Source organism: Aspergillus fumigatus, chromosome 2, assembly GCF_000002655.1.
Source record: "Aspergillus fumigatus Af293 chromosome 2, whole genome shotgun sequence".
Classification (NCBI taxonomy): domain Eukaryota; kingdom Fungi; phylum Ascomycota; class Eurotiomycetes; order Eurotiales; family Aspergillaceae; genus Aspergillus; species Aspergillus fumigatus.
The window spans coordinates 3,096,660-3,119,935 of record NC_007195.1 but is presented as its reverse complement, the minus strand read 5'-3'; the positions used below and the strand labels follow the sequence as shown (position 1 = coordinate 3,119,935).

The 23,276-nt window shown below is 49.5% G+C and overlaps 10 protein-coding genes across 10 annotated transcripts; 4 read left to right on the top strand and 6 right to left on the bottom strand.

Moving 5' to 3' along the window:
- The first annotated feature begins 139 nt into the window (after positions 1-139).
- Positions 140-3,457, top strand: AFUA_2G12140 (chloride channel protein). The gene is made up of 7 exons (XM_077804167.1): positions 140-456; positions 510-1,042; positions 1,099-1,202; positions 1,252-1,404; positions 1,461-1,575; positions 1,621-1,712; positions 1,763-3,457. The coding sequence occupies exons 1-7, from the start codon at positions 335-337 to the stop codon at positions 3,233-3,235; spliced, it is 2,592 nt and encodes an 863-aa protein (XP_077660329.1). The 5' UTR covers positions 140-334; the 3' UTR covers positions 3,236-3,457.
- Positions 3,458-3,542: 85 nt separating this feature from the next.
- AFUA_2G12130 (CTD kinase subunit gamma) lies at positions 3,543-4,659 on the top strand. The gene is made up of 2 exons (XM_750452.2): positions 3,543-3,774; positions 3,836-4,659. The coding sequence occupies exons 1-2, from the start codon at positions 3,616-3,618 to the stop codon at positions 4,397-4,399; spliced, it is 723 nt and encodes a 240-aa protein (XP_755545.2). The 5' UTR covers positions 3,543-3,615; the 3' UTR covers positions 4,400-4,659.
- Positions 4,660-4,793: 134 nt separating this feature from the next.
- AFUA_2G12120 (uncharacterized protein) lies at positions 4,794-6,459 on the top strand. The gene is made up of 2 exons (XM_750451.2): positions 4,794-5,438; positions 5,494-6,459. Exons 1-2 carry the CDS (start codon positions 4,858-4,860, stop codon positions 5,999-6,001), a joined length of 1,089 nt encoding a protein of 362 aa, XP_755544.1. The 5' UTR covers positions 4,794-4,857; the 3' UTR covers positions 6,002-6,459.
- A 255-nt stretch (positions 6,460-6,714) lies between these two features.
- Positions 6,715-8,375, top strand: AFUA_2G12110 (YagE family protein; the record flags this gene model as incomplete). The annotated part of the gene is made up of 2 exons (XM_750450.1): positions 6,715-8,242; positions 8,299-8,375. 2 exons carry the CDS (start codon positions 6,715-6,717, stop codon positions 8,373-8,375), a joined length of 1,605 nt encoding a protein of 534 aa, XP_755543.1.
- A 674-nt stretch (positions 8,376-9,049) lies between these two features.
- AFUA_2G12100 (uncharacterized protein) lies at positions 9,050-9,859 on the bottom strand (the record flags this gene model as incomplete). The annotated part of the gene is made up of 2 exons (XM_750449.1): positions 9,050-9,382; positions 9,446-9,859. The coding sequence occupies 2 exons, from the start codon at positions 9,857-9,859 to the stop codon at positions 9,050-9,052; spliced, it is 747 nt and encodes a 248-aa protein (XP_755542.1).
- Positions 9,860-10,450: 591 nt separating this feature from the next.
- Positions 10,451-11,625, bottom strand: AFUA_2G12080 (putative mitochondrial phosphate transporter Pic2; the record flags this gene model as incomplete). Its single annotated transcript, XM_750447.1, has 4 exons — positions 10,451-10,502; positions 10,571-10,694; positions 10,747-11,379; positions 11,535-11,625. 4 exons carry the CDS (start codon positions 11,623-11,625, stop codon positions 10,451-10,453), a joined length of 900 nt encoding a protein of 299 aa, XP_755540.1.
- Positions 11,626-12,426: 801 nt separating this feature from the next.
- On the bottom strand, positions 12,427-14,109 carry AFUA_2G12070 (putative C6 transcription factor; the record flags this gene model as incomplete). The annotated part of the gene is made up of 3 exons (XM_750446.2): positions 12,427-13,218; positions 13,277-13,910; positions 14,057-14,109. 3 exons carry the CDS (start codon positions 14,107-14,109, stop codon positions 12,427-12,429), a joined length of 1,479 nt encoding a protein of 492 aa, XP_755539.2.
- Positions 14,110-15,140: 1,031 nt separating this feature from the next.
- On the bottom strand, positions 15,141-17,299 carry AFUA_2G12060 (F-box/WD repeat-containing protein; the record flags this gene model as incomplete). The annotated part of the gene is made up of 4 exons (XM_750445.2): positions 15,141-15,368; positions 15,425-16,136; positions 16,213-16,823; positions 16,895-17,299. The coding sequence occupies 4 exons, from the start codon at positions 17,297-17,299 to the stop codon at positions 15,141-15,143; spliced, it is 1,956 nt and encodes a 651-aa protein (XP_755538.2).
- Positions 17,300-18,520: 1,221 nt separating this feature from the next.
- On the bottom strand, positions 18,521-20,674 carry AFUA_2G12050 (Mn(2+) transporter ATX2). Its single transcript, XM_750444.2, has 3 exons — positions 20,360-20,674; positions 19,350-20,285; positions 18,521-19,291 (listed from the first exon to the last, which is right to left on the bottom strand). The coding sequence occupies exons 1-3, from the start codon at positions 20,407-20,409 to the stop codon at positions 19,108-19,110; spliced, it is 1,170 nt and encodes a 389-aa protein (XP_755537.1). The 5' UTR covers positions 20,410-20,674; the 3' UTR covers positions 18,521-19,107.
- A 1,054-nt stretch (positions 20,675-21,728) lies between these two features.
- Positions 21,729-22,503, bottom strand: AFUA_2G12040 (uncharacterized protein; the record flags this gene model as incomplete). The annotated part of the gene is made up of 4 exons (XM_750443.1): positions 21,729-21,813; positions 21,912-21,930; positions 22,087-22,138; positions 22,225-22,503. 4 exons carry the CDS (start codon positions 22,501-22,503, stop codon positions 21,729-21,731), a joined length of 435 nt encoding a protein of 144 aa, XP_755536.1.
- Between the last annotated feature and the right edge of the window lie 773 nt (positions 22,504-23,276).

The window sequence follows — 23,276 nt, the reverse complement described above, 5'->3', positions numbered from 1 at the left end:
TCCCTCATGGCCTCTGATTTTCACCCTAATTAATTAGGAAGTATGAGGCAGAGTTAGATACTTGTGCTGCTGTTCTAAATGTGACTGGTCTTCAGGTGGTCTGGTAGGTGGGTATGAAGCTTGTAATCAAAGGTCCAAAATTCTATGTTTCCCTCAATTACTCTGTAGTAATCTCTCCAAGGCTGTGTTCACCGCCTTTGGCCATGCGGAGTCTGCGCCACATCACCGATATCGAGGACTTGTTTGATCGCGACACGAGATTCTGATTGCTCAATTCCTGATAGGGGCAATGGTACAGCTGCGATGTTGACATGATTTGCTTCCGTGATCCGTCATGTCAACAATTTCAGGGTCAGAAACCGGAAGACCATCTTCATCTGCCCGGTCGTCAACCCTAGATAACGATACCCACCAGAATCTTTCAAATGAATCGCTGGCTGGAGGCCTAACTGAACCGTGAGTCTTAGACCTCTTCAACCCTTGCATATTCTGACTGGCCCGATTTGTAGAATTTCTTTCAAGCGCAAGCAAAAACGGCCTGCGAGATTCAGTTTTTCGCGACTGTTTTCCGGTGATGAACCCGAATCTACAATCCATTTCCGGGCGTCGGCCACAACGAATGAGCCGACGCCAGAGGTTGATTCGTCTCTGAGCCAGCTGAGATCGCGAAATGGGAACGAAAATCTTAACACATCAAAAAGTGGAGGGTTCTTGGATTGGTATGTGGAAGGTCCAGGGCGTCGAGTAGGCTACGACGATCTTACAGCCATCGATTGGATCTTCGAATATACGAAAGAGCGACAAAGAAAGAGGCTGCTCTACTCCAAGGCGCCGGGTCTTTCGGGATATGCCCGCAGGCTACTGGAGGCCAGTAACGTTTGGGTGGTTTTGATAGCGACAGGCGTTCTCGTTGGTATTATTGCGGCATGCATCGACATCACAAGCGACTGGCTCGGAGATTTAAAAACGGGCTATTGCAAGAATGGACCAGGAGGTGGCAAGTTTTATCTGAATCGAAGTTTTTGTTGCTGGGGCCATGACGGTAAGATATCCGTCCTCAACAATGCTCGTCTGCAACTGACTTGGCATATTCATCAGACATATCTGAGTGCTTGGATTGGACACCTTGGCGTAAAGCTCTTGGAGTCAGCTCTTCCAGCGGAGGCTATACGGTAGAATATATATTCTACGTGCTCTACTCTGTAATAAAGACTTTTCTTCTGTTTGTTCTGAAACACTGACAAACGATAGGTGGTCTTCGCTGTCTGTGCGAGTTTTCTGGTCAGAACATACGCAATATATGCAAGACACAGTGGTATTCCAGAAATCAAGACAGTCCTTGGTGGCTTTGTCATTAGACATTTTATGGGACCGTGGACGCTCGCGATCAAATCTCTGGGCTTAGTAGGTGTCCCGTGCATTCTCTATGTCCCGTTTCTTGGATGCTTATTGAGTAAAAGTGTCTAGCAGTTGCTTCAGGGATGTGGCTAGGTAAAGAAGGTCCTCTGGTGCATGTTGCATGCTGTTGCGCCAACGTCATGATGAAGTTCTTCGATAGTTTGAACCATAATGAAGGTATGTGGTCAAGCCGGCATCAGCGGGTCATACTAAATATTATAGCGAGAAAACGTGAAGTGCTCTCCGCAGCCGCGGCTGCAGGAATATCTGTCGCGTTTGGTGCACCCATTGGAGGTGTTTTGTTCAGTCTCGAGGTATGCCTCTCAGATTTATATTCCATATCACCTCGTCTAACGAATGATAGCAATTGTCGTACTACTTTCCAGATAAAACCATGTGGCAGAGTTTTGTCTGTGCAATGGTTGCTGCTGTCACTCTTCAGGCGCTTAACCCATTTCGAACAGGAAACATTGTGCTCTACGAAGTTAAGTATACACGTGGATGGCATCGCTTCGAAATGATGCCTTTCATCCTCCTGGGTATCCTTGGTGGCCTGTACGGGGCATTTCTGATCCGCTTGAATATGAAAGTTGCGAAATGGCGACGATCCCGAACTTGGTCTCGCCCAATATTGGAAGTTACGGTCATTACTCTTCTATCTGCTCTGATCAACTTTCCAAATATCTTCATGAGAGCGCAAAATTCCGAGCTTGTCCACTCGCTGTTTGCTGAATGTGGTACTGGATCCGATGATCTGTTCGGTCTTTGCAAGACTGGTGCTGCATCCGCTGGCACAATAACCCTTTTACTTATGGCCGCCCTTCTTGGCTTCTTTCTCGCTTCATTCACGTTTGGATTGGACATACCTGCTGGTATCATTCTTCCTTCCGTCGCCATTGGTGCCTTGTACGGCCGTGCGTTTGGAACGATGTTTAAGATGTGGCAAAATGCCTATCCAAATTTTTTCTTCTTCAACAGCTGCGAGCCAGATGTTCCTTGTGTGACACCGGGAATATATGCAATTGTCGGAGCAGCTTCAGCTCTCGGTGGCGCAACACGAATGACAGTGTCAATTGTTGTGATCATGTTCGAGCTCACAGGTGCCTTGACATATGTCATTCCTATCATGATTGCGGTTATGTTGTCCAAATGGTGCGGCGATATCTTCGGCAAACGTGGCATCTACGAGTCTTGGATCCATCTCAAGGAATATCCCTTCCTTGACCATCGTGACGACACTACTTCCCCCGATTTACCTGCTCATAGAGTCATGACAAGGGTCGAGGACCTCACAGTCATCGTTGCCAATGGACATACGATCGATAGCCTCCGCAACCTTCTCCTGGCCACCTCATATCGCGGATTCCCTGTCGTGACCGATTCATCGAATCCTCTTCTGCTGGGCTATATCTCACGCAACGAACTATCGTATGCATTGAAGTATTCCTCATCTCGTGCAGGTCGCGACTTGCCTGGCTCGACGCAGGTCTTCTTCGCCCATCAGCCGTTTGCAGACCCGAGTGAAACCCTCGATCTTCGGCCTTGGATGGATCAAACGCCTATTACACTTAACAGTGGGACGACTTTCTTGATAGTACGACGCATGTTCCAGAGATTGGGTCTCCGCTATGTCCTCTTTGCAAACAAGGGTGTCCTCCAAGGCCTGCTCACTAAGAAGGACGTTTGGTCTATTATTGATGGTGCAGAATCCCGCAGGGTTGAAGACCTAGTCACTGATTCATTCAGGCAAAGAAATACGGCCGAGGAGGTTGGTTTACTTGAAAGTGATGATGGAACGAGTCTTGCCAGTTCCCTGGATAGACGTCCTTCACTTTGATATTTGTGAAATGGATGTGGACTTAACGAAACATATACCCTTGTAGAGGAGGTTTTTTTGGATATTTGCTTTGTTTTGGAATGTCACACAACTGATGAGCGATATCGCTCACTCCTTCAATATATCTTCCAATAGAACACCGTCATCTATGAGACCTTGTGACACGTAGTCTTGTCTTGGGGAGCCGCTGGTCATGCTGGTAAACGCTGCTTTATACCACAGAACCCATGACGATCACCCCACATTTTCTGCCGGCAGAACAATACCACCGCCTGCAACAGAAGATCTTGCTAGGATTCAGCTACCATCTTATCGCAGACTGATTACTTTTTGAGGCAATCGGACTAGTTGAGCATTCTGAAAACTCCAGAACCGCAACCATGATGGCAGATCCCTTCGAGGTTCGCATGCGCTTCACTGCACAGCTGCAGCATCTTAATGCCTCCGTGACCTCGTCACAGAAGGCAGCGCATTATGCGTTGAAATACCGCGACATGGATGAGGATCTCCACTCCTGTATCCTGGAACAACTCGAAAGGGTATGTATGTCTCTACTGCCGTACAGGAGACTACTCTAACTTCTGATACGATCCTTTCTAGAACAACATGAATAATCGAGCCAACATCATGTACTTCATCGAGCAATTTTGCGAAATGGCCACTAGGGAAAATCATACACCCTATGTCCGGATGATGCAAAGAGATATTCTACGCGTTGTTGATGCTGTTGTACCACCAGATGGATCAGGAGCTGCAAACATCAAGCACGTCCGGCGTGTTCTCAACGGCCTTCAGAGTAAAGATATTCTCTCAGCCGAAACGGTAGCTGAGATTGATGCGGGGCTCAAGGAACGGGAGGCCCAGGTGGCACATCTCGACTTGGATGCCGAGGAGGAGGGCAATAATGGTTCGAAAGCGAAAGGTGGAACGCCCCGAGGCTCCAGGCCGAGTGGGATGCGCGTGGACAAGAGGCAGATCGAGCAACGTATTGAAGAAGACCGTGAACGGAATAAAAGGCTGCGCGAGAGCATGTGGACGGTCAGTGGGGATGATGGTGACGAACATGGCAAGTTCTGGGATGAAGTCAGTGATATAGGTGAGGACGACTTCCTGGGAGCGCAGGAGGAACTCATGGAGCGCAATCAAATGGTTGCTGCTCAATGATAAGAGAGTCTTGGATTTGGGGCTGGCTATTATCGTCGTTTTGTTGCATCTAATGGGTTGGAATTGGTGTTAGGGAGTTTTGCGGCTATATATCCTGGGCTTGATGCTATATTCATAGGCGGTGTTGGTTGTACGATAAAGATACCTTAAATTTGAAAGCCTCCTAGATTTCAGGGAGTTTAAAGCAACTTGCATTACTACCTAATATCGGTGATGGGCTTCCCAGTTCTTGTTCAGATTGGTTGCACTGCTCTCTGCCCCGTCCGCTGATAATGTCAGTGAGTGGAAACCCAGAGGATGGGACTCTTTGCACGGTCCCGCCTTCGGATCAAAGTTGCACCGACAGATTTTATCAGTTGAATTTCTTCAGGAAGCTTATCTGCTCGTTGCTAAGCGCAAAATTAACGTCTTACGATTCTCAATTGTTTAGAATTCATAGTGGGATCGGTTGATTCTCTATGTTTTCTCACATTGTCACGGCAGCAAAAGGTCTATTTGCACGGCAAGAAGTCGACGAAACCAAACTCGACAACAGCAATACAACCTCGACATCGTCAACAGGTCCAATTGGCCGCAACACAAAAATGGTGACGGCAACGAGAAGGAGGACTCTCGAGACATCGTCGACAGCTTCTGGGGATAGCAAGGGTATGCCAACCTCCGCAAATGGGAAGCGCAAGCCCGAATCTACAAGTGCTGTAAAACCCGAATCGCAGCACAACAAACGGAGAAAGAGAAGCAGTGTAGAGGCTGCGGAAGAGCAGAAAAGAGAATTGTCGACTGACGGCGTCGTGGCTGAGCCAGACTCAAAACGATCAGAGGCACAGGCGGCTTCTTCTAAGACGAAACACTTCAGATTCGACAGCGAAGAGCCTGAACTGCCGGTGGAGATGGAAACCGAGGCGCCAGAACCTCAGCAGAAGGAGCAGGACAATGAAGACAGCAGCGATGATGACGAAGCTCCTGAAGCGATTGACAATTCAACTCAGATGTCCAAGATCAGACTGGAAGCTAAAAGGCAAGAACGAGCAAGACAAATGTTAGTATCCCCCCTACCTCTAAAGAACTTCTTTGTCTCTAACTCGAATCTACAGTGAGGAACAGCTGAGAAAGGAGAAGAGAAAACAACTGGATGAGCTCCGCAAACAGCAAGCGAAACAAAAGGAGATGACAAAATTAGCAGCCGGTTCTGTTGATGACCAGCTTTCAGAAAGCACGGAGACACTGCGAGGTAGTACCACACAAGATGCCCGCCGATCAGCCCTCCCAGCGCTCCTGCCGGATGAGATTCTCAATGCAGCTCCTGTCGCCAGACCTCCAACACCTCCCTTAGAGGAGCTTAATGTTTCGCATAAGAAGCCAAACAAGTTGAAATTTCTCGATGCCACAGAGAAACGCCCCAAGGATGTCAAGCTGGGCGATGTTACCATCCGTGTGTTAGATGAGAACCCGACCAAGACGGCCAAGACAACCCTCCCGCCCAAAGCCTCCAAGACTGGACGAAATGCCAAGCAGAATTGGCTCAATAGGGCTCGCAGTACCGGCACTATTAATGGTCTCAGAAGAACCGCAGGTGGCCCTTCAGGGTTTGTTCGCAAATAAGAAATCTAGTCTATCGGTTTCCGCGTATTTTTTTTAGCCCGCGGCAAGGTGTTTATGGAGTCTTGATGCAGGTTGGGATCGGCTTGGAATAATGTCTGGCGTTTGCTGGTCATTATACATCATACATCAGCTACGGGCTGTTGAGTGGTTTGCGCCGTTGTCGACAGGGGACAGAACTGGAGCTGACTCGGCTGGAAGTCCGAGGTATTTACCACTTTCATGAAGGTCTATAACGCTCAAGCATCCCCGGACCAGGCTCTAGCTGTACAATTGCTTCACGGTGCCGTAAACACCCAGTTCAAGGTCACAGCTCCAGCATTGTACAACATGAGAATGGACTCTCCTCTGTCCGGCCGATGTTGGAAAATAGCTCTATGGTTGCATCATTGGATACCCAAATCAAACCGTATATATTGAAGCAGAATATGCCATTTATGGACCACTATAGCAGTAATGAGTATCTTGATTTTCCAAGGGTAGCGGTTCCTTCCTGGGCGAAAACTGGCTGATGGTAAGTCCCTGGCCGGAGCACGTGCAAAGAAAGCTTCGAGCTTTCGACGATCCGTCCGTTTTGGACTCTGGACTTTGGCTTTTGATCTCGGCGGCTAGCCCACAGAGACCTTTTGTCCTCTTTTATTTCGTTGCTCAGACATTGATCTGTCTTTTCATGACAGACGTCTCTTGATTGTTTTATTTAATAAAAAAAAAACAGTATGACTTCGGCAGAGACAACCCCGCTACTACCCCAATACCACCAGCAGCCAGCATCCTCCAATACGTCACAGCAACGAGGAAGCCGTCCGTCGCGGACAGTGACATTCAACCCACTGGCCACAGTCAGTACATACCATGATGCTACTGCTGCTGCAGATTCCACTTATAAGCCATTGAGCTCTGGTGCATCGTCTGTTCCCAACGCTCCGTCCAGTCAATCTAGACCGACCGGCCTTTCTGCCCTGAACAGCAAGCTCCGTCGCCGCAATAGCCATGGAGCCCCCTATAGCACGGCAGGGCCTTCGATGCCACCAGCACCCAAGGTCGGACCCCAGCGAACGACGAAGAATGCACAGAAATTAAAACTGCTTCCGGATCCTGTGACAGCTACCGAGGAGGACATTACGGACGACGAGTTCCCGCGAGATGTGTATTCGCAGATCACTCGGATTAAAGAACCGACTGCAAGAAGTCACGCTGCCAGACTGGGGAAAGCAGACAGGGATCGACTTCCAAGAGTAACGGCATATTGTACGGCCAATTCGTACAGACTCGAAGGCGTCATCAAGTTTCTCAAAGCGCGGTCAAAGACTCGCGGAGCCAACCCGAAGCTATATGACGAATGCGTTTACTCTCCCTATGATTACTTGTTTGAGGATAAACAAAGAGTTTCTAGGACTGTGTCGGACAATGCGCTGGGGCTTCACCCTGTCTCGTCGAGTCACGATCGGCCGTCTGGCGAGCGCAGGTATTCAGACAGTGCGGTCGAGGTTGAAGATAATGCGAAATCACGCAGAGAAGACCTCATTGATCTGCGAGAATCGCAAGACCAATCGCACCATGACGCTCATCCCGAGAACTCCGTAGCGGTACAGCGGACAGACGAGACGCCAGACTTTGATACTACTATCCACACGCCGGAGGTCTTCCTTTTCGATTATGGGACAGTTGTTATATGGGGCATGTCACCTGCACAAGAATCACGATTCCTATCTGACGTTTCTAAATTTGCAAACTCGATTTTGAGCCCCGAAGATACGCAGGTTGAGAATTTCAACTTTTACTATGCTCGCGAGTACCAGGCACGGATATACAATGACTTTATCTCTCTCCGTGATCCTCGAAACCATATGATTAAACTTGCCATCTCACATGCATTGTCTCAATCAGTCAAAACATCTCTCTTCGAAGATCTCGTCTCGGAGACCATCTCGAATACCGCTCCACTACCGGCTCAAATTGCCCAAACCGGCAGTGTCAACATGACGCGAAGACAAATCAACATGCAGATTGGAGAACTGTTCATCCTACGAATAAACATCCACTTACAAGGCTCTGTCCTCGACAGTCCGGAACTGATGTGGGCGGAGCCGCAGCTGGAGCCGGTCTACCAGGCTGTCCGAAGCTATTTGGAGATGGACCAACGAGTCAGTCTCCTCACAGAGCGGCTGGATGTCATTGCGGACCTTCTGGCAGTGCTGAAGGATCAGTTGACTCACCGCCACGGTGAGTATCTCGAATGGATCGGTAAGTCCCTTACTTCCAGCCGTCGTGTCAACCCCTGTTTAGCTCACCAATTACAGTCATCATCTTGATCGCGGCGGAAATCCTTGTTGCGGCCATTAACATCGTGGTCGACCTGTACGCAGGAGTTGATTAGACGCTCATCTTGTGTTCCTCCAACGTTTTCCTAATCTTTTAGCGGCCCTTCAGACGATCGACCTTTCACTTATCTATACATCATGCGCGCTCATTTGCATTTTGCACTCAATCTACACAAGCTCACTGCATCAGTTGCGGCCCATATTTAGCACCGGAAGTATTTGCGTAGGGAGTTGAGGACTGGGTCTGGAGTTGGTCATCTTCGTTCGGGACCCTTGCATCTTTCTTGCTTATATCGAGGCAACCATCTTTGTATGTACCATTAGACAGGCTGTTAATATTGAGCATGTCGTCTGGGACGTCCATGATGAAGCATCGTTCTCATGAGTTTTATTTGCTACCCAATATGCACGAGGCTTGGGAGTAGTTCGAGAGCGGGGCGCACTGTGTGGCCAGACTATCTTCCATCTGCTGTCTAGCTGCGAACTCCAGGCACCTCCTTGACTGGTTTTCAAGTAAACAGGAAAAAGGCATCCAGGCACTGATCATAAGCGTTACAACGAGCGCCAACATCCCGTTTTGTGAGAAATCAATGTAGAATAGGCCCTCCTTCCATATGGGAATAGCTGCCTGTGAAATGAAACAGAAAGAAAGGGAAATTAATCTAGAATGGGCGAAGAACAAAAAAAAGAGAAAGAAAAGAAAGAAAAAGAAAACAGAAAAAGCCCCTCATCATCCCTGGCTCTCCTCTTTCGGCGCCTGGTCCACATCCATCGGTGTCGTCGAGAGCTCCTTTGCCCTATCTGCAGCCCCAGACTCCGGAGCTTGACTGCCACGCTCACTAGTAGCATGACTGGTCTCTCCTTCGTGAATGGCGCCATTGCTGCCTGTGCGAATGCGAAACGTGGAGGTCATGTCCTCCTGTGTCGGTGCCGGCGCAAGTCGCGGCAAACCCGCTGAGCCAACAGTCGAACCTTCAGGCGGGGCGCTGGTCGAGGGTTCATCATCCAGTCCGACATCGCCAATATTCGACTTTCGAGACCGTTTCACCCGCAACGGGCGTTCCTGAGGCTGTTCATCTCATCTCGTCAGATCAGAACCCTTCACGCCGGGAGACCCAAAACTCACCGTAGGAGGCTGCTCGTCCGAGCTCCCTTCCGTCTCATCCTCAACATACGCAGCCCCATTAGTACCACCACCAGCCACCACGCCCGCGCCCACCGCCCCGGGAAAGCCATTCAGAACGCCGGCGTTGCTCATCATGGCGGCCGCGCGGGCGCGCAGCTCGGGGTTCACTCCTGCTTGGGCTTCCTCGGCCATGCCGGTGACCTTGGCCAGGCGCTCGAGCAGGATACAGGACTCCAGTCGCATTTTCTGGATGTATTGCCATCCGCGCTTGTTGCGCATGCGCATCATCTCGTTCTCAGCCTCGATCTCGTTTAAGCGTTTTTTTAAAGCGATGCACTTGCGTTTGTAGGCGCCTTCGACGCTGGGGGGGTTCGAGGAGGGTAGTGATGAGGAGGGCTTGGTGGATGTGTCCATTTTGGTGTTTTATTTCGTAATCTTGCTGCCAGTCGGTTGTATTCCGCGTGAGGTTGAGAGGGAAGATTAGAGGTTTGCAAAGGGTTGTGAAGGATGAAGGTTGTGGAGGTTGATCAGAGCTTATAACGAGGCGTTGGATGAACACTCCAGATGGCTACTGTCAATGGTCGATTTGCTATTGTTGACGTTGGCAAGGGTCGAAGCTGCAGGAAGAAAGAGAAGCCGATCTTAATGTCTCGAGATGCGAAAGCGATGATTCGATCCCTTCCACAAGAATTGGACGGATATCAGCAACGGGCACGAGGGCTGCCGCTCATTCAATGCTTTCTGTGCAAAGAAAAAAAAACTATATTATATAAAATCAATGTGAGAAATGAATTTGAAGACTTTTTGTGCCAATAGCAGACATCGCCATCAAGGACGCTGCTCCGACGATGGAGGATTCGCGGCTATTATTCTGCCGGGTGGTTATCAAGGGCGGTCAGTCTACCGTGTAAAGCAACAGAAGAATGATTCTAAGTGCTTCATCGAAAGTGTACCAAACTACATATGCGATAACGCCAAACAGCCTGCCATAAAAGCTACAACGCCTTAATGACCACCAGTGGTTGGGAGTCCCAGGAACACCTTGAAAGAGTCATAACTGTTTCCGACAAGTCAGCGAACAGCACCATCAGGACAATCAGGACGGTAGACAACAGCCCGACTTACATGAGCCATTGGAAGCCGGTCAATGTACCAAGCATCACGATCCGAACCGGCAGGCCGTTCCACAGGCCAGAGAATCCGATCTTGCCGTAAATTCGCGACACGGCCGCCGTTGCCGACTCGCCAGCTGCAAGCCTGTTAGCAGAACGACAGACGGCTTCCGAGAAACGCACACGAACCATTCCGATCGGCATTCAACTTGCTGACCATGACATCGGCAGGATGACTGACGACAGCGCAAAATACACCGGCAATGTAGCCTCCCAGGAAACTGACGCCCGTCTGCTGCAGCGCGTTGAAGCTCTCCTTGGGCTTTCCCAGCGTCCGGTAGATCATGTTCACGCTCTCCTCAAAGGTAGCAAACTTGGTCATGGTGTAGGGGATCTGTCGCGCCCAGAGCGGGTACAGCCCTTTGTACAGACCCCCGAACCCTTCTTTAGCTACGACTTTACTCCATCCCTCGCGCAGGTTATGCGCATACGGCGGCAGGGTGGTCTGCATGCGCACCTTGATCGCTTCGAACGGGCAGAGGGCCATGTCGGCGAAGAACTCGGCTGATGCGCTCGCGCCTAGGAACACCACCGTGCGGTTTATGCTGGGGAACAAATGGTCCCCATACAGGTACTTGAAATACTCGTAGAGCCCGTATTTGCCTGCGCCCTGGAACGAGTATCCGATGAAGGTAGGCGACCAACCGAAGAACACGCCGCGTAGGCCTTCCTTGGAGAAGATCTGGCGCCATGCAGAGAGATTGGACGTGTAGATGCTGGGATCTACCTGGCGACGACATTTGACCAGGTCGAGGGGTGTAACTGCTGTATGCGTAGGTCCTGATCGAGTATAATATCAGCGCGGGAGGATCCCAGCAAGAATTCGAATCCACTACCACTTACCACATGCTTCAGATGAGAAAACCGCTGCGTCAGCATAACTCCCAGCGCACTGTAACTTGGATGCAATATCTTACCGACAATTCCACCCAGAGCACAACTCAGAAAGTATTTCGATGAATTGGGCTCGATCTTTCCGAACGGAAGCTGCTGCTCTTTCGAGGCCATTATGTTGCGTCGAGCTCTCTACGATGTATATAATTGAGATGCAGAGGATCAGACTGTGCGATGCGCTTCTGGATAAAGAGAACACACAGGAGATGCACACAAAAAGCAGAGTCAATAAAATCAGTCTACCTGACAAAAGAAAGCAACACCGGCCAGAAGGCAACACACACATCTAAACTCCAAGAACCGATGTCGTCAGAGGACGGAGACCCAGTTCCTAGCCAGACCCGGAATCTCCAACCCACTTGCATCTCTCGATCAGCCCTGCAGTCAGCCAGTGGGAGCTCTGAGAGCTCTGAGATGTTACTACTGCCAGCGCTGAGTTCTCCGCTTTTCCAATCATAATGTGATGATAAGGATAATGCGAACGGCTAACCGGCATGACATGTTGCTTGTTCATTTTGCATCTGCTTATGGAGTCCTACCGGTATCTTTCTTTGTCGTTCATTGTGTCTTGACTTGCTACTACATATATCTGGTATTATCTGCTAGCTACCAATAATTTGCAAGGACTGTCGTAACTGTTCGAAGTGTGCTTCGAATGGAAGCGTTGAGACGGGCTCAGGAACATCCGTGTCAATGACGTCATTATGCTACTCACTGCTACGATATACTTCGTACAAGGTACCAGAAGGTACCCTCGGTAAGAGACGGATATTAGCCTTGAAAGTTATTTATGTATAGTAGAAATATATGACAAGAGTTGCCTATCGACAACTGATAAAAGACTATGTGCTGCGTCAAACACATCAACAAACTCTTACAGTGGTAGAGTGGTACAGTAGTCCAGCACAGCAATGGCTATACCACAGTTGCTTTACGGACGATAGTGTCGCCTTGGGCGGTAGGGGCCATGTAATCGACCTCCCCCTCCCCAGCTAGTATCAACGCCAGTTTGATCCCCAGTGTAGATCCTACCCGGGCCAGAACGGTTCGGACCTGGTGGCTCTGTTCTGGAGTTGCCAGGCCACACGAGGAGATATACCACAAGGGCCAGACCATACTGTACCCTTGGAAAGCACGAATGTGCAGCTTCCCCTCTGAAGAGGTCGGGATCGCATTGCCCATCGCATCAACATGTCCAAAAGCAAAGGGGATGCTCCGGCACACATCCGTGATCATTTCCTGGATGGACTCCAGAATCATCGGCTCTCCCTGAAGACGCTCACTGCACACTCCAAATGCGCCAACAGCGGATGCAAGTTGGTCGCGGAGCCGAAGTATGACTTTGAGGAGGATAATGCGAACCGCACGGTAGTAGTTCCATATCGCTGCGATCGTAATCTGCTGATAAGTCATCAAAGACTCGTGTGTCTGCGTGTAGATGATGAGCGGGAGCCAGTTATCGGGCAGACCCTGGCTCCACGCTGCGAACTCCAGATCCACCGATTTGGCGTCTTCAATGCACGAGACCAGCCTGCCCACTTCTTCCGCTCCGGCCGAGGCTTGCAAGGATGAACTCTCAAGGAATATCTGGCTAACTTTTGATGCAAGGAGCATCAGCCGGTGCACGGGATCCGCACTGTCCAGCAGTCCAGCTATCCAATCAGTCTTGAATCGAGGCTTGTCACCCAGGGCCAAGAACTCGGTATGCTTGATGCCTGTCAGTCCTTAAACCCCGCAGAAACCTAGGACAAAGACAGAAACATACCGTGTGCGTGTAGGCAAAGTTGAACAGATCTCGACCCTGCGCGTGGCCGAACTGACTCATGCCCCTCAGTTTCATCAACATCTCCAACCCCACCGTATGCGAACTCGCAAGTCCATTGCGCTCCCCAGTAATGTCCTCAAATATGGAAAGCAGAACCACCGACGCCAGCGTCTCGTCCCGGACAGCTTGCGTCCGAGATTGCAGCGCCTGCCGGAGGCGCTGCAGAGCCATACCGTACAGATATCGCGCCTTGACAATCAACGAGGGCTCCCGGATCTCATTACTCAGCGTGACAAGAGCCGTCGCGTCCACCGCCAGTCGCAGCGACGATGACGATGCGGGGCACTCCTTCTCGCTGGCATCCCGGCACAGGGCATACAGCGACGGCAGGAACCCCAGGTGGCTGATACACTCGCCCGTCTCACTAGAGCAAGTGTACTGGTCGAAGAAGAAGCAGATCGCCCGCTCTTCCCACGTCGAGTCGGCGACCTGACGAGTCAATAGAGAAGAACACTTCTGTCCTGAGTCGTCAACCGTTCGCAGCTTTGTAGCCTGAATCTTTCCTGCGCCGCTAGACGTCGACTTGTCAGACTGGTGTTTCTTCACCATGCGCTGCACCTTCTGCGTCTCGTCCCTGAAAATGGTATCGGGCCGATAACCCGGACATGGCCGGCCATAGACAACGCAATTCCGGCACTCTGGCAGCGCCTCATCGCACTTGGATATATTAGCTCACGACAGCTTAAAGATATGACAGGAAGCAAGATAATTTGAACTTACCCGCACTTTTCGTTTAAGGCAAAGATAGCAACCTGTGCTCGGTCTTCCTCCATATACCATATTTACATCACTCGCAGAATTACAGAACGGCAGAGAGCCTGAAGAGATCGAAGGTGATCTGTTGTGACTTGAATTATGGTTGTGGCTTCAAATCCAGGATGCAGATGTACTGAATACGTCTGCCTGCCGCCTGGACATGATTGATGGTGTGACCAGTAAGCTGACGGCCGTCTTGTAGGTTCCTTAAATCTGCGCTTCTTTCTGAACCTACAACAAGAGATGAATACAACAAGATATCAGAACAAAATCTTGATAGGGGGCTCCCCTGCTTTGTTTCATGGATAATCGTGGAAGATTGGACAGTGGCTGACAGGGGGGACCTGGATGGAATCGTGTATCGTGTATTAGTCATTGCCTCGGATAAAACTGCCCATCCCAGTTACATATAAAGGCACACGAATCCATGGTCAGCAGATTTCAGGGATTCAACACTGTCTCAGCTCGTAACCAATTTCCAGCTATTTACGAAGAAGATAGCCGGCCGTGTGGCAGATCAAATGAATGAGAGGAACAGAACTTGGATCTATAATGCCTATTGATATGCAAGTATGTATGCTGGAAGCAGTAACAACATGACGATGAAGACCGCGACCATGAGACCACTTCTTGTCACAAGATGGAAACCAAATTCCTAAATGCAAATACATCGCCTCCCGAGGTGGGTATCATCGAACCGGCGAGGAAAAATTAGACAACGTCGAAGGTACTGTATCAAAACCCGCCGACTCCCATTCCAAGCCGCTGACTCCCAGTTGGTATGGATGACAAGAACGGAAACGAAAAAAAAACAATCCAACACCCAATATCCATGCAAAAGGTTTGTGACAAAAAGGTAGCTGATAACGAGATTGTGGGCCACCACCCTGCTCGCAAGCCTGACAGACCATCATCGATGACTGGTGAGATTAGACTTATTTTGCACATAGTCCAATGCTCTTCGCAAAGGATCAAATAGTGCACGGAGTAGAGGTGAACAGAGGCGCGATGAAGTTATTGAGTCTCGAATAGCACGGCAGGAATATAATCACGAAGCAGGGGCATCCGGCATGAGGTGGTCGTCATCGTTATTAACGAAGGGCATGGTCGGAGGTGGATCTGAAAAGAGCGTTCGGTGCCTAGCTGGACGAGACGAACAATTCAAGGACAGGTCATCTTGACTGCTTTGTTGGCGTGGGCGTAATCCCGGAGTGCTGGCGGTACTTTCCACAACAGCACCATCATCATCTTCTTCTGGAGGGGAAAATGTCCACACCTATGGAATTACATCAAGTTAGACATGGATACTAAGGTTTTGGTTGGGCCGCTCACCTCCATAACAGTCCGACCCGACCGATTAGCCAGGATCACCGCCTTTTCGTCTTCAAATGCAACTCTCCAAACTGACTCTGCAGGCGTGGACAACTCTCTGAGGAGTTGGCCTGTTTGTAAGCTCCACACCTTGACACGACCATCGCTTCCACCGCTGACAATACGCGAACTATCGAACTGAAGACTGGTCACGCTATTGTCATGAGCCGCCAGACGATGGATAGGTGCCATTTTCGTCAATGACCAAACGCGCACTGATCCATCAGATCCGCCAGTAACCAGAGTGTCGCCTCGCATCTGCAATTGCCCGACAAGGGATGTATGTCCCTGAAGAATAGCGTGGCACTGACCAGAGTGCGGATCCCAGATTCGGACACTGGTGTCGAGGCTGCCGGTAGCGATTCGCCTGCCGTCAAAGGCAATCGCGTAGATTTGACTGAAATGGCCCGACAGCGTTCGTTGACACCGTCCTTCTGATATGCTCCAAATTCGGGCGGTAGTATCGTAGCTTCCAGAAACAATGATATCCCCGTGGATGGCCAGGCACCGAACGCTTGCCTGGTGCCCGACCAGGACATTTCGACAGGTGCCTGTTGTCAAATCCCATATGCGCAGGGTGGTGTCTCTTGATCCAGAGATGGCCGTATTCTTATCGGACATCTTCAAGCAACGCACAGTCGATGTGTGGCCCCGTAAAAGGTAAATGCCAGCTCTAACGGCACTGTTAGTCATTTTCTTCCCAGAAAAGCTGAGCTGAGATGTCCACAGCGTCATCAGGTACCACTTACCCGGTAGCCATGTTCCAGACTCTGACCTCTCGGTCGCAACCGCCGCTTACTAGAATGTCGTCCCACGGTACCATGGCCCAAACACCCATGACATGACCTTGTAATGTTTTCTGATTGTTGCCGTCGGTATCATATACATGAATTTTGGCGTTGTCCAGCGCAAGTACGATATATTTTGAGGTAAGATGTAAGCTCGTGACGACACCTTGATCTGGCGTGATGTGCCGTTGGGTGCAACGGCCCCCTTTGTTCCAAGCCGACTCCACCATGTATTTTTGCTTGAAATGAGATCTGTATGACAAGGGTCGAGTCCGTCGCTTCCGTGAGGCTAAAGAAAGCCAGTCCGCAGAACCAGAGCGAGGTAGATCAAAGAGATTATCTGAAGGATGTATTCCCGAGACCTTTCTCTGCAGCCCGTTCAGGGAGCGTGTGCTCGAAACCGAAGGCAGATGGAAGGGGTCAATGAAATCTACCGACGGTCTCCGGTAAGCATAAGCGTGCTTCTCGCAGAGGTTTTTCCAGGTAATTTCGTCGCTTAGGAGGTCACGCCAACGTCTTGAAACCTGAGAGGCTCTCGCCAAGGTTTTCGGGTCGTCGATGAATGAGAGAACCTAACGTAATGAAGGGTGCTTAGGTCAGTTCTATCCGGCAAAGTCAAGCGGTCGTCAACGGAAAAGCTTACCCTCAAGCAAAGTTCAGTTGGGAAGACTTGAAAAGGATCTTTTCTTAACCGTGGAGCGACATAACTTGACACAAAGCTGAGAAGCTGACTATCGCACAGACCGAGTACACCCTCCAAAAACCTCTGCTTCTTCGCGCTGGATAAAGAAGTAAAATGTATCCTGGAATTCAGGAGAAAGGCGTCATCGTCCTCATCTGAGGACTGCCACGTTGGAGGTCTCTGGTGAGGGGTCGGGCTAGGGGCTGGAGTCGGAGGTGACGCAGGTGCGGACGGTAACAGGCTCGGAGGAATAGCAGTAACGGTCTTGTTGGAGGACAAAGACCTCGAGTGGGAGCCTGAATTCCGTGCGGCAGATGATCTGGAATGTGCAGTCTCCAGCTGCTCAGAAAGAATACGCGGAGTCATCCCGTTATCATTCGTTCGATGAATGACGCCCGACGAGTGTGTTCGCGAACTGCCGTGGATGGTATGACGGCTACGACATGCACTTGTGTCGACGGAAATCGACGATCATCGATATGGACTTGCAAAAGCCTTTTGAGGGTCGACCTCGATCATAGAGAACGTATCGCTTCTACTGAGAGGGAGCAAAACAGATATTGTAGGACAGAAAGGTTGTAAGGAGATCAAAGGACGACTGATATTGAGTGAAGAGAAAGTGAGATGATGACAAACGGATAGACTCCGATGCGAGAGCGCTAGAGGAAGCGCTCTGACGAAAGAAGGAAATAGGGGGATAGGAAGAAAACCGAAAAGAAATGGGAGTATTTTTATTTTCCTTCTGAGAAAGTAAAGTTGGGAAAAATTACTCCAGGAGGAAAACGGGAGGTCAACTACAGCCAGCAACAGCGGCTACTTTGACGCCATTCAGGTGCCTGAAAAAGAAGGCCGAACGTATATCACAACGGCAAGGAAAGCGGTCCGAAGACTGGCGGGGGGAGAGACAGTGAGGTAGCGTCTGAAGTTTGGAGTCTGGATCATGCGGTGGACGTCTTGATGGGTCAGGTGCGGGCCTTAGGAATAGCATAATCCGTACTCCGTAGTAGTCAATTACCCTAGAGGCTTAGGTGCGCAGTATCTGGGCCACTCCTGTTATACTTTGTAGATAGTCCTCTGCAGAAGGAAAAACTTAGGTCCCTCAGCTTTGGAAAGAATCCCCATTAAGTCTGCAGTGAGTGACAGTAGTAGGCGAACAAAATCAACCAATCCTCATATGCTTTCAAATGATATGTTGTTGCACATAGGTATATGATTTCTGATGATCATCTTGTCTCCACAGTTGACCATAAGAGGATACCAGGTTCCACAGGGCGAAGAAACAGTGGTGATGACAAACTTGGGGAAATTTCAATGGACAGTGAGCAAGAAATCATATAGATATGTACATCTGAGTTATCTTTCCTTCATAGATTCCTCATCACTAGTAGACTTCTTCGTATGCTAGCTGAAGCAGATTCCAAAGGTATAATAACCCCTCGTTTTAGTGCAGTGGCACAGGCAAACCTCCCAAGCTAACAAGTCTGGCGTCAAAGGAGGCGAAGAAGACTGCAGAACTAGCCGTACTTCAGCCACCACATGCCTGGCTTATCTGGCATATGACTAAAGTCCCAATAGACTGTCAGAGGGCTGTATCGGATTATCTTATCCGACGCCTCGGATCTGCAACATTCTGGGCAACAAACACAGTCGGCACTCCAATTACGTATCTTATCCATGGACTCTTTAGCCGTTTAGATTCCCAGATTTAGTGATATGGCTGTCCCGAGACCCTGGGTTGGCCAACAACAATATCTTCGACCATGGAACAAAATTGTCCCAGGTATCGTCCGGACATGACGAATGGTTTCATCATCAATGAGAAGGCGCTGAACACAAGGCTAAACTATATAGCAAGTCAACCGGCACAAGCACACAAACAACAGGCGCATGCAGCATTTAGATAATACAGTAAGTCAGAGCCGAGTGACAGCTCTTCCAGTAGAATGAGGAACCGGTATAGCACAAGATAGGGCAACGATCAAAAAAAGACGCTAAAGCTCTTGAGAAGTATATGGATCCTTCGTTCAAACGCGCAAAGTCTATAATATTCCAGATCGCCATGAGTTCATTCTTCTAGGCTCGCGGAGGAGTCACAGGTCTGAAACCAGACCAGAGCCAAATTTCCGGTCAAATAAGATCACAAACATAGGGATTAGTAGGTAAGAGCAACCACGTTAGTGAGCATGACCGAGTTGCAGAAACATCGGCAGTATCATCCCGATGACAGAAGCGACCAGATCCCGCATCGACTTGTCGTCTTTAGTAGGGATGTCTCTGGAATCGCCATACCCATTAATTGGTAGTTCGCGCAACTCCGAGTTCGGGCTGTTCTCCTGCATTGTATGCATGGCAACGTAACTAAAGACGGTTAGTCACCATTGTCTCTTGCAGTCAGCGAGACCAGAAGGAAACCTACAGAAAAGTTCCAGCAGAGAATAGCAACAGCATCCCAGTCCTCCACAAAGTGGCTGCCTCGTCACCGCTGGAGCCCGAGCCCACGATCCGCACGAAAAGAAATGTTGCTAATGCGCCAAACGGAGCCGCCAGGCTGAAGACCACCAGATGCGCTCTCGCAGTCCGACTAGACACGCCCTGCTTAAGCAACACCGATGTAAGACCAAAGGATGCAGGAGCTTTGTGCACCATTATAGCCAGGAAGATGATAAAACTCAACCCAGTATCGGAGGTAGATGCACCCAGAGCAATGCCGTCAGCTGCCGCATGGATGACGAGACCGGTGGTTGTCGCAAAGCTATGGCTTCGACTAGAGGTACTGCCGGCGTCCAACAACTCTCCTTCTCTGGAGGGGGAGGGGTTGCGTCGCAATCCGGACCCCAGATTGTCCAGAGAAATGTGGTAGGGCGGTCTCTGTTGCTTTGAAGGAGTTGCGAATTCGGGTAGTTTATCGATGAGGTACATCAGGATAAAACCGCTGATCAGGGCAACTCCAATCCAAGCATGTGAAGAGTTCTCTTCTTTATGTCCATTGTGTTCATCCATATTCGAATCATCCTCGTCCTCTCGCTGCCGCAATTCAGACTTGTCGTCTCTCCGAATGTCCACTGTCTGTATGAGTGGAAGTGTAGAATCCGCTTCCTTGTTCGAGTTGGAGAAGTCGACCGCAGCGACATCCGGAAATGAGCGATGTTGCCATTCCACAGCCGGCATTGAACGAGTGCTGAGACCTTTTCGATCATTATGTGAGTTCGCACTGTAAAGAGTATCCACGCCCTCGGGAATGATAACAATCAAAGATGTCCCAACTAAGACTCCCATTCCAAGGGAAGAAATCAATCGCAACTGCGAGGGGGAAAGTGTAAAGGCGAGCGGTAATGAGCCAACAACGAAGGATCTACATCGAGACGAGATGTCACATTAGTTTTCTATTCTTCCCAGGAATTGAACGAATATGATCTTAATGCTCACGTAATTGCCATCACAATGCTCAAAGCGAGCAAAGTGAAGAGTCCCTCCATTGTTGACCTTTCGTCCCAAGAGCTTCAGTCTCCGCCTTATAGGACCTCAAACATGATGTCAGTTGCGTGATTGGAATAGCTTGCGCTGGTTGAGTTAGTAGGCGCTGACGCTATACTGAGCCTTGACAGAAGTGTTTGATTGATGATATGAACGAGTCCGATTGAGGGGTAGATAGGCTTAAAAGAATTTACTGCGTTTGGGATATGAAGGAGACACCGCAGACGGACGACTCAACGTGGCCAAGCAGATTGCGATCTGCCGCAAAGGGAACAGTCCGACACGGCGACAGAGACCCACAAAGCGGAAGAGGGAAAATGTCTCAGGAACAAGGAGACTTTTATCAACTCTGCACGGAGTTAATAATCGAGCAAAACCAGTGATTTCCAAACTTGGGACTAAATAACAGGAGAGCAGGTACAAGTTGCTTCTGTCAGTTCTACTAAGACAAGATCGCCAAACAGTTGTTTTCTTGTTCCTCAATCCTTCTCGATAATAATTGCAGATCGACATCTAGCTTTGCACGTGCTGACGCCAAATCCAAAGGGTCCAAGGCTTCGTGTTCAAGTCTCAGGACCTTCAAGTACAATTTCAATGCTACTGTATCACAGCGCTGGTGACGCAGCTATCCAACAGAGGTTGAATAGCTGAAGGATAGCCGACGTGACCAAGCCCTGAATCCCGATCAGCATAGAACTGGTCATACTGAGCCGTCTACTAAACATTTGATGAAGAAGCCTCAAATCATACAGAACGACCCATTATCATAGTCTCTGTGTCTTCTGATTCCCGGTAATTCTATGATGAGGATGATGCTCCTGCTTAATGTTCATTAAATGCATTTATTAGATCCGACATTGCCTCGGTCACTTCTCCTTACATAACGGATGCCCAGTCAAGGTTGGCATAAAAAAAAGCCCATGTAGCGCTTGATTATCGCCAACAGACCAAACACATTGAAGACAAGATAAGCAGGGGAAGAAGGACATATAGCATCCGTTCCATTTCCCCTAACTCATCCGGGCAGGTAGCTTGTCGGTGTGTTACAAACGTCCGTCTTTTGATATCACTGGACTCAGGTCCTAAGGGCTTCAGCTCATCGCCCAAGTAGACTCATGTAGTCATGATCTAGTATGTTGAAGCGGCCAATTTTTTTCTTTGGAATACTTTGCCAAGGGTATTTCGTTGATCTAGGATGCATCATATGATGCTTAAGTAAGGTAGATTCATGCCAATTTTGGGAGACTAGAAGGTGTATTAATGACATAGATTATTATTAACCCCTTACCCAGCTGATAATACTGAACGAAAGACAAACTTACTAGTTGTTAATGGGCATTTTGTGTCCCTTGCGCTTATCCTTGAGTATCCATGCCCGGGCTCTGCCCTTGTGTGGTCGAGGAGCTCTGTTTGCCATGTCTACGTGATGTACAATGAGGTGCAGTCAATGTCATAGTAGATGAAGTGTTTAAAGGTTAAGGAATGGTTGATGTCAATGGTAAACCGTTGGTTGTTGTCATCATCTGTCCAGCTCTCCCTCCATTGTCACGCTAGCTGTCTACAGGTCCCTGGGTCGAATTCGTCAAACCGCGAGCTGCAGGCTCGCCACGGCCCCGTTACCGCCAGGTCCGGCCTAATTTACTACATCGTCCGCGTTGAGCTTCGGGGCTTCGGACTACTGCAGGTGCATCCCCGCCATTTGAGAATTGTCAGCGCCCCGCCCAGTGCCACCTGTGGACTCCATGCTTATTGTCATTAGCCGGGCGCGGCCTTCAAGATTGATCGATTACCATTCAAGGCCCTTGGGAGGCTCTCACTTCAGCACAGGGCGCTGCTAGCCCCTGACAAAAGATCTGAGTTGTTGCCCCACCAATGGAAGCAATGTTGGGAAATGGTGCTACCGAAGTGAGCGTCAAACAATATAAACTGCCACCGCCAGTGGAGTATGTGAGGTAGAGAATAAGGCATAGCTCCTGAGTCAGCTCCCCATGCGTGATAGACGCATCCATGATACTAGGAAGACACTCTAGGGAGTCTTCAATCCCTATCCGTGGCGAAGGAGTGACCTCGACCGTCTTATCCCCGGCCATCTTCATGAGTTTTAGAAGACCTGCAATGATGCTTGAACACCCGACAAAGAAGCGTGAGCGTGACCTGACTGAGAGAGAACCGTTCCTGTACAAGGCCACCACCTATACTTCTTTCAAAAGCAAGGGAAATGTGTAATTAAGCTCACGCAAGCGAACTGCGCCTTCCACAGTCGATTCCACCTCTGTAATAGGGGTAAATTCAATACGGGTTTCCTCGACAGATGTATTCTGTGCAGCAATCCATGCCACATAGCAAAAGTCCATTCCTCTAACTTAGCCGAGCTCTTCGCTATCAAAGCGGCGCTCGAGGTGGCTGCGGAGATTGTCCAAAAGCGCAACTGTTTGAGGAAAATGACAAACTTCACTGATTCTCAAGCGGCATTGCCGGAGACTTTGAAGTTTCCCAATGCAACAAGTATTGCGGAGAATGTAGTATCGTCATTCATCGAAGTAGCATTGCTGCTATACAAACTGGGTATCCGGCTTGAGGTGCGGTGGGTTCCAGGCCACAAGAGGGCCCCAGGGAACGTGACAGCTGATTCACTGGCCAAAAGAGCTCGGAAATCTGTCGCGACATTGCCTCTCAATTTGACGTTTGAGCAGGGGGCATTGTTCCCGTTGCCATAAACACAACCTTGAGCGAGGATACCGAGCAAATTGGGAGACAATGCGTTGTAATACACTACCTATGGAAGCAAGTTTTAATTAGCTGACATCACAAACATGGAGTTATCAATCGAAGTGACTTTCGAAAAATCTGTCAATTAATGCTAGATCTA

Bases quoted from the DNA above. Each gene is read 5' to 3' on its own strand.
- AFUA_2G12140 (XM_077804167.1), top strand. From the start codon at position 335: ATGTCAACAATTTCAGGGTCAGAAACCGGAAGACCATCTTCATCTGCC. The intron at 1,043-1,098 runs GTAAGATATCCG...CATATTCATCAG, and splicing joins TTGTTGCTGGGGCCATGACG to ACATATCTGAGTGCTTGGAT. The intron at 1,713-1,762 runs GTATGCCTCTCA...AACGAATGATAG, and splicing joins GTGTTTTGTTCAGTCTCGAG to CAATTGTCGTACTACTTTCC.
- AFUA_2G12130 (XM_750452.2), top strand. From the start codon at position 3,616: ATGATGGCAGATCCCTTCGAGGTTCGCATGCGCTTCACTGCACAGCTG. The intron at 3,775-3,835 runs GTATGTATGTCT...GATCCTTTCTAG, and splicing joins TCCTGGAACAACTCGAAAGG to AACAACATGAATAATCGAGC.
- AFUA_2G12120 (XM_750451.2), top strand. From the start codon at position 4,858: ATGTTTTCTCACATTGTCACGGCAGCAAAAGGTCTATTTGCACGGCAA. The intron at 5,439-5,493 runs GTTAGTATCCCC...TCGAATCTACAG, and splicing joins CAAGAACGAGCAAGACAAAT to TGAGGAACAGCTGAGAAAGG.
- AFUA_2G12050 (XM_750444.2), bottom strand. From the start codon at position 20,409: ATGGAGGGACTCTTCACTTTGCTCGCTTTGAGCATTGTGATGGCAATT. The intron at 20,286-20,359 runs GTGAGCATTAAG...GTCTCGATGTAG, and splicing joins AGCATTGTGATGGCAATTAC to ATCCTTCGTTGTTGGCTCAT. The intron at 19,292-19,349 runs GTAGGTTTCCTT...AACCGTCTTTAG, and splicing joins TTCTCTGCTGGAACTTTTCT to TTACGTTGCCATGCATACAA.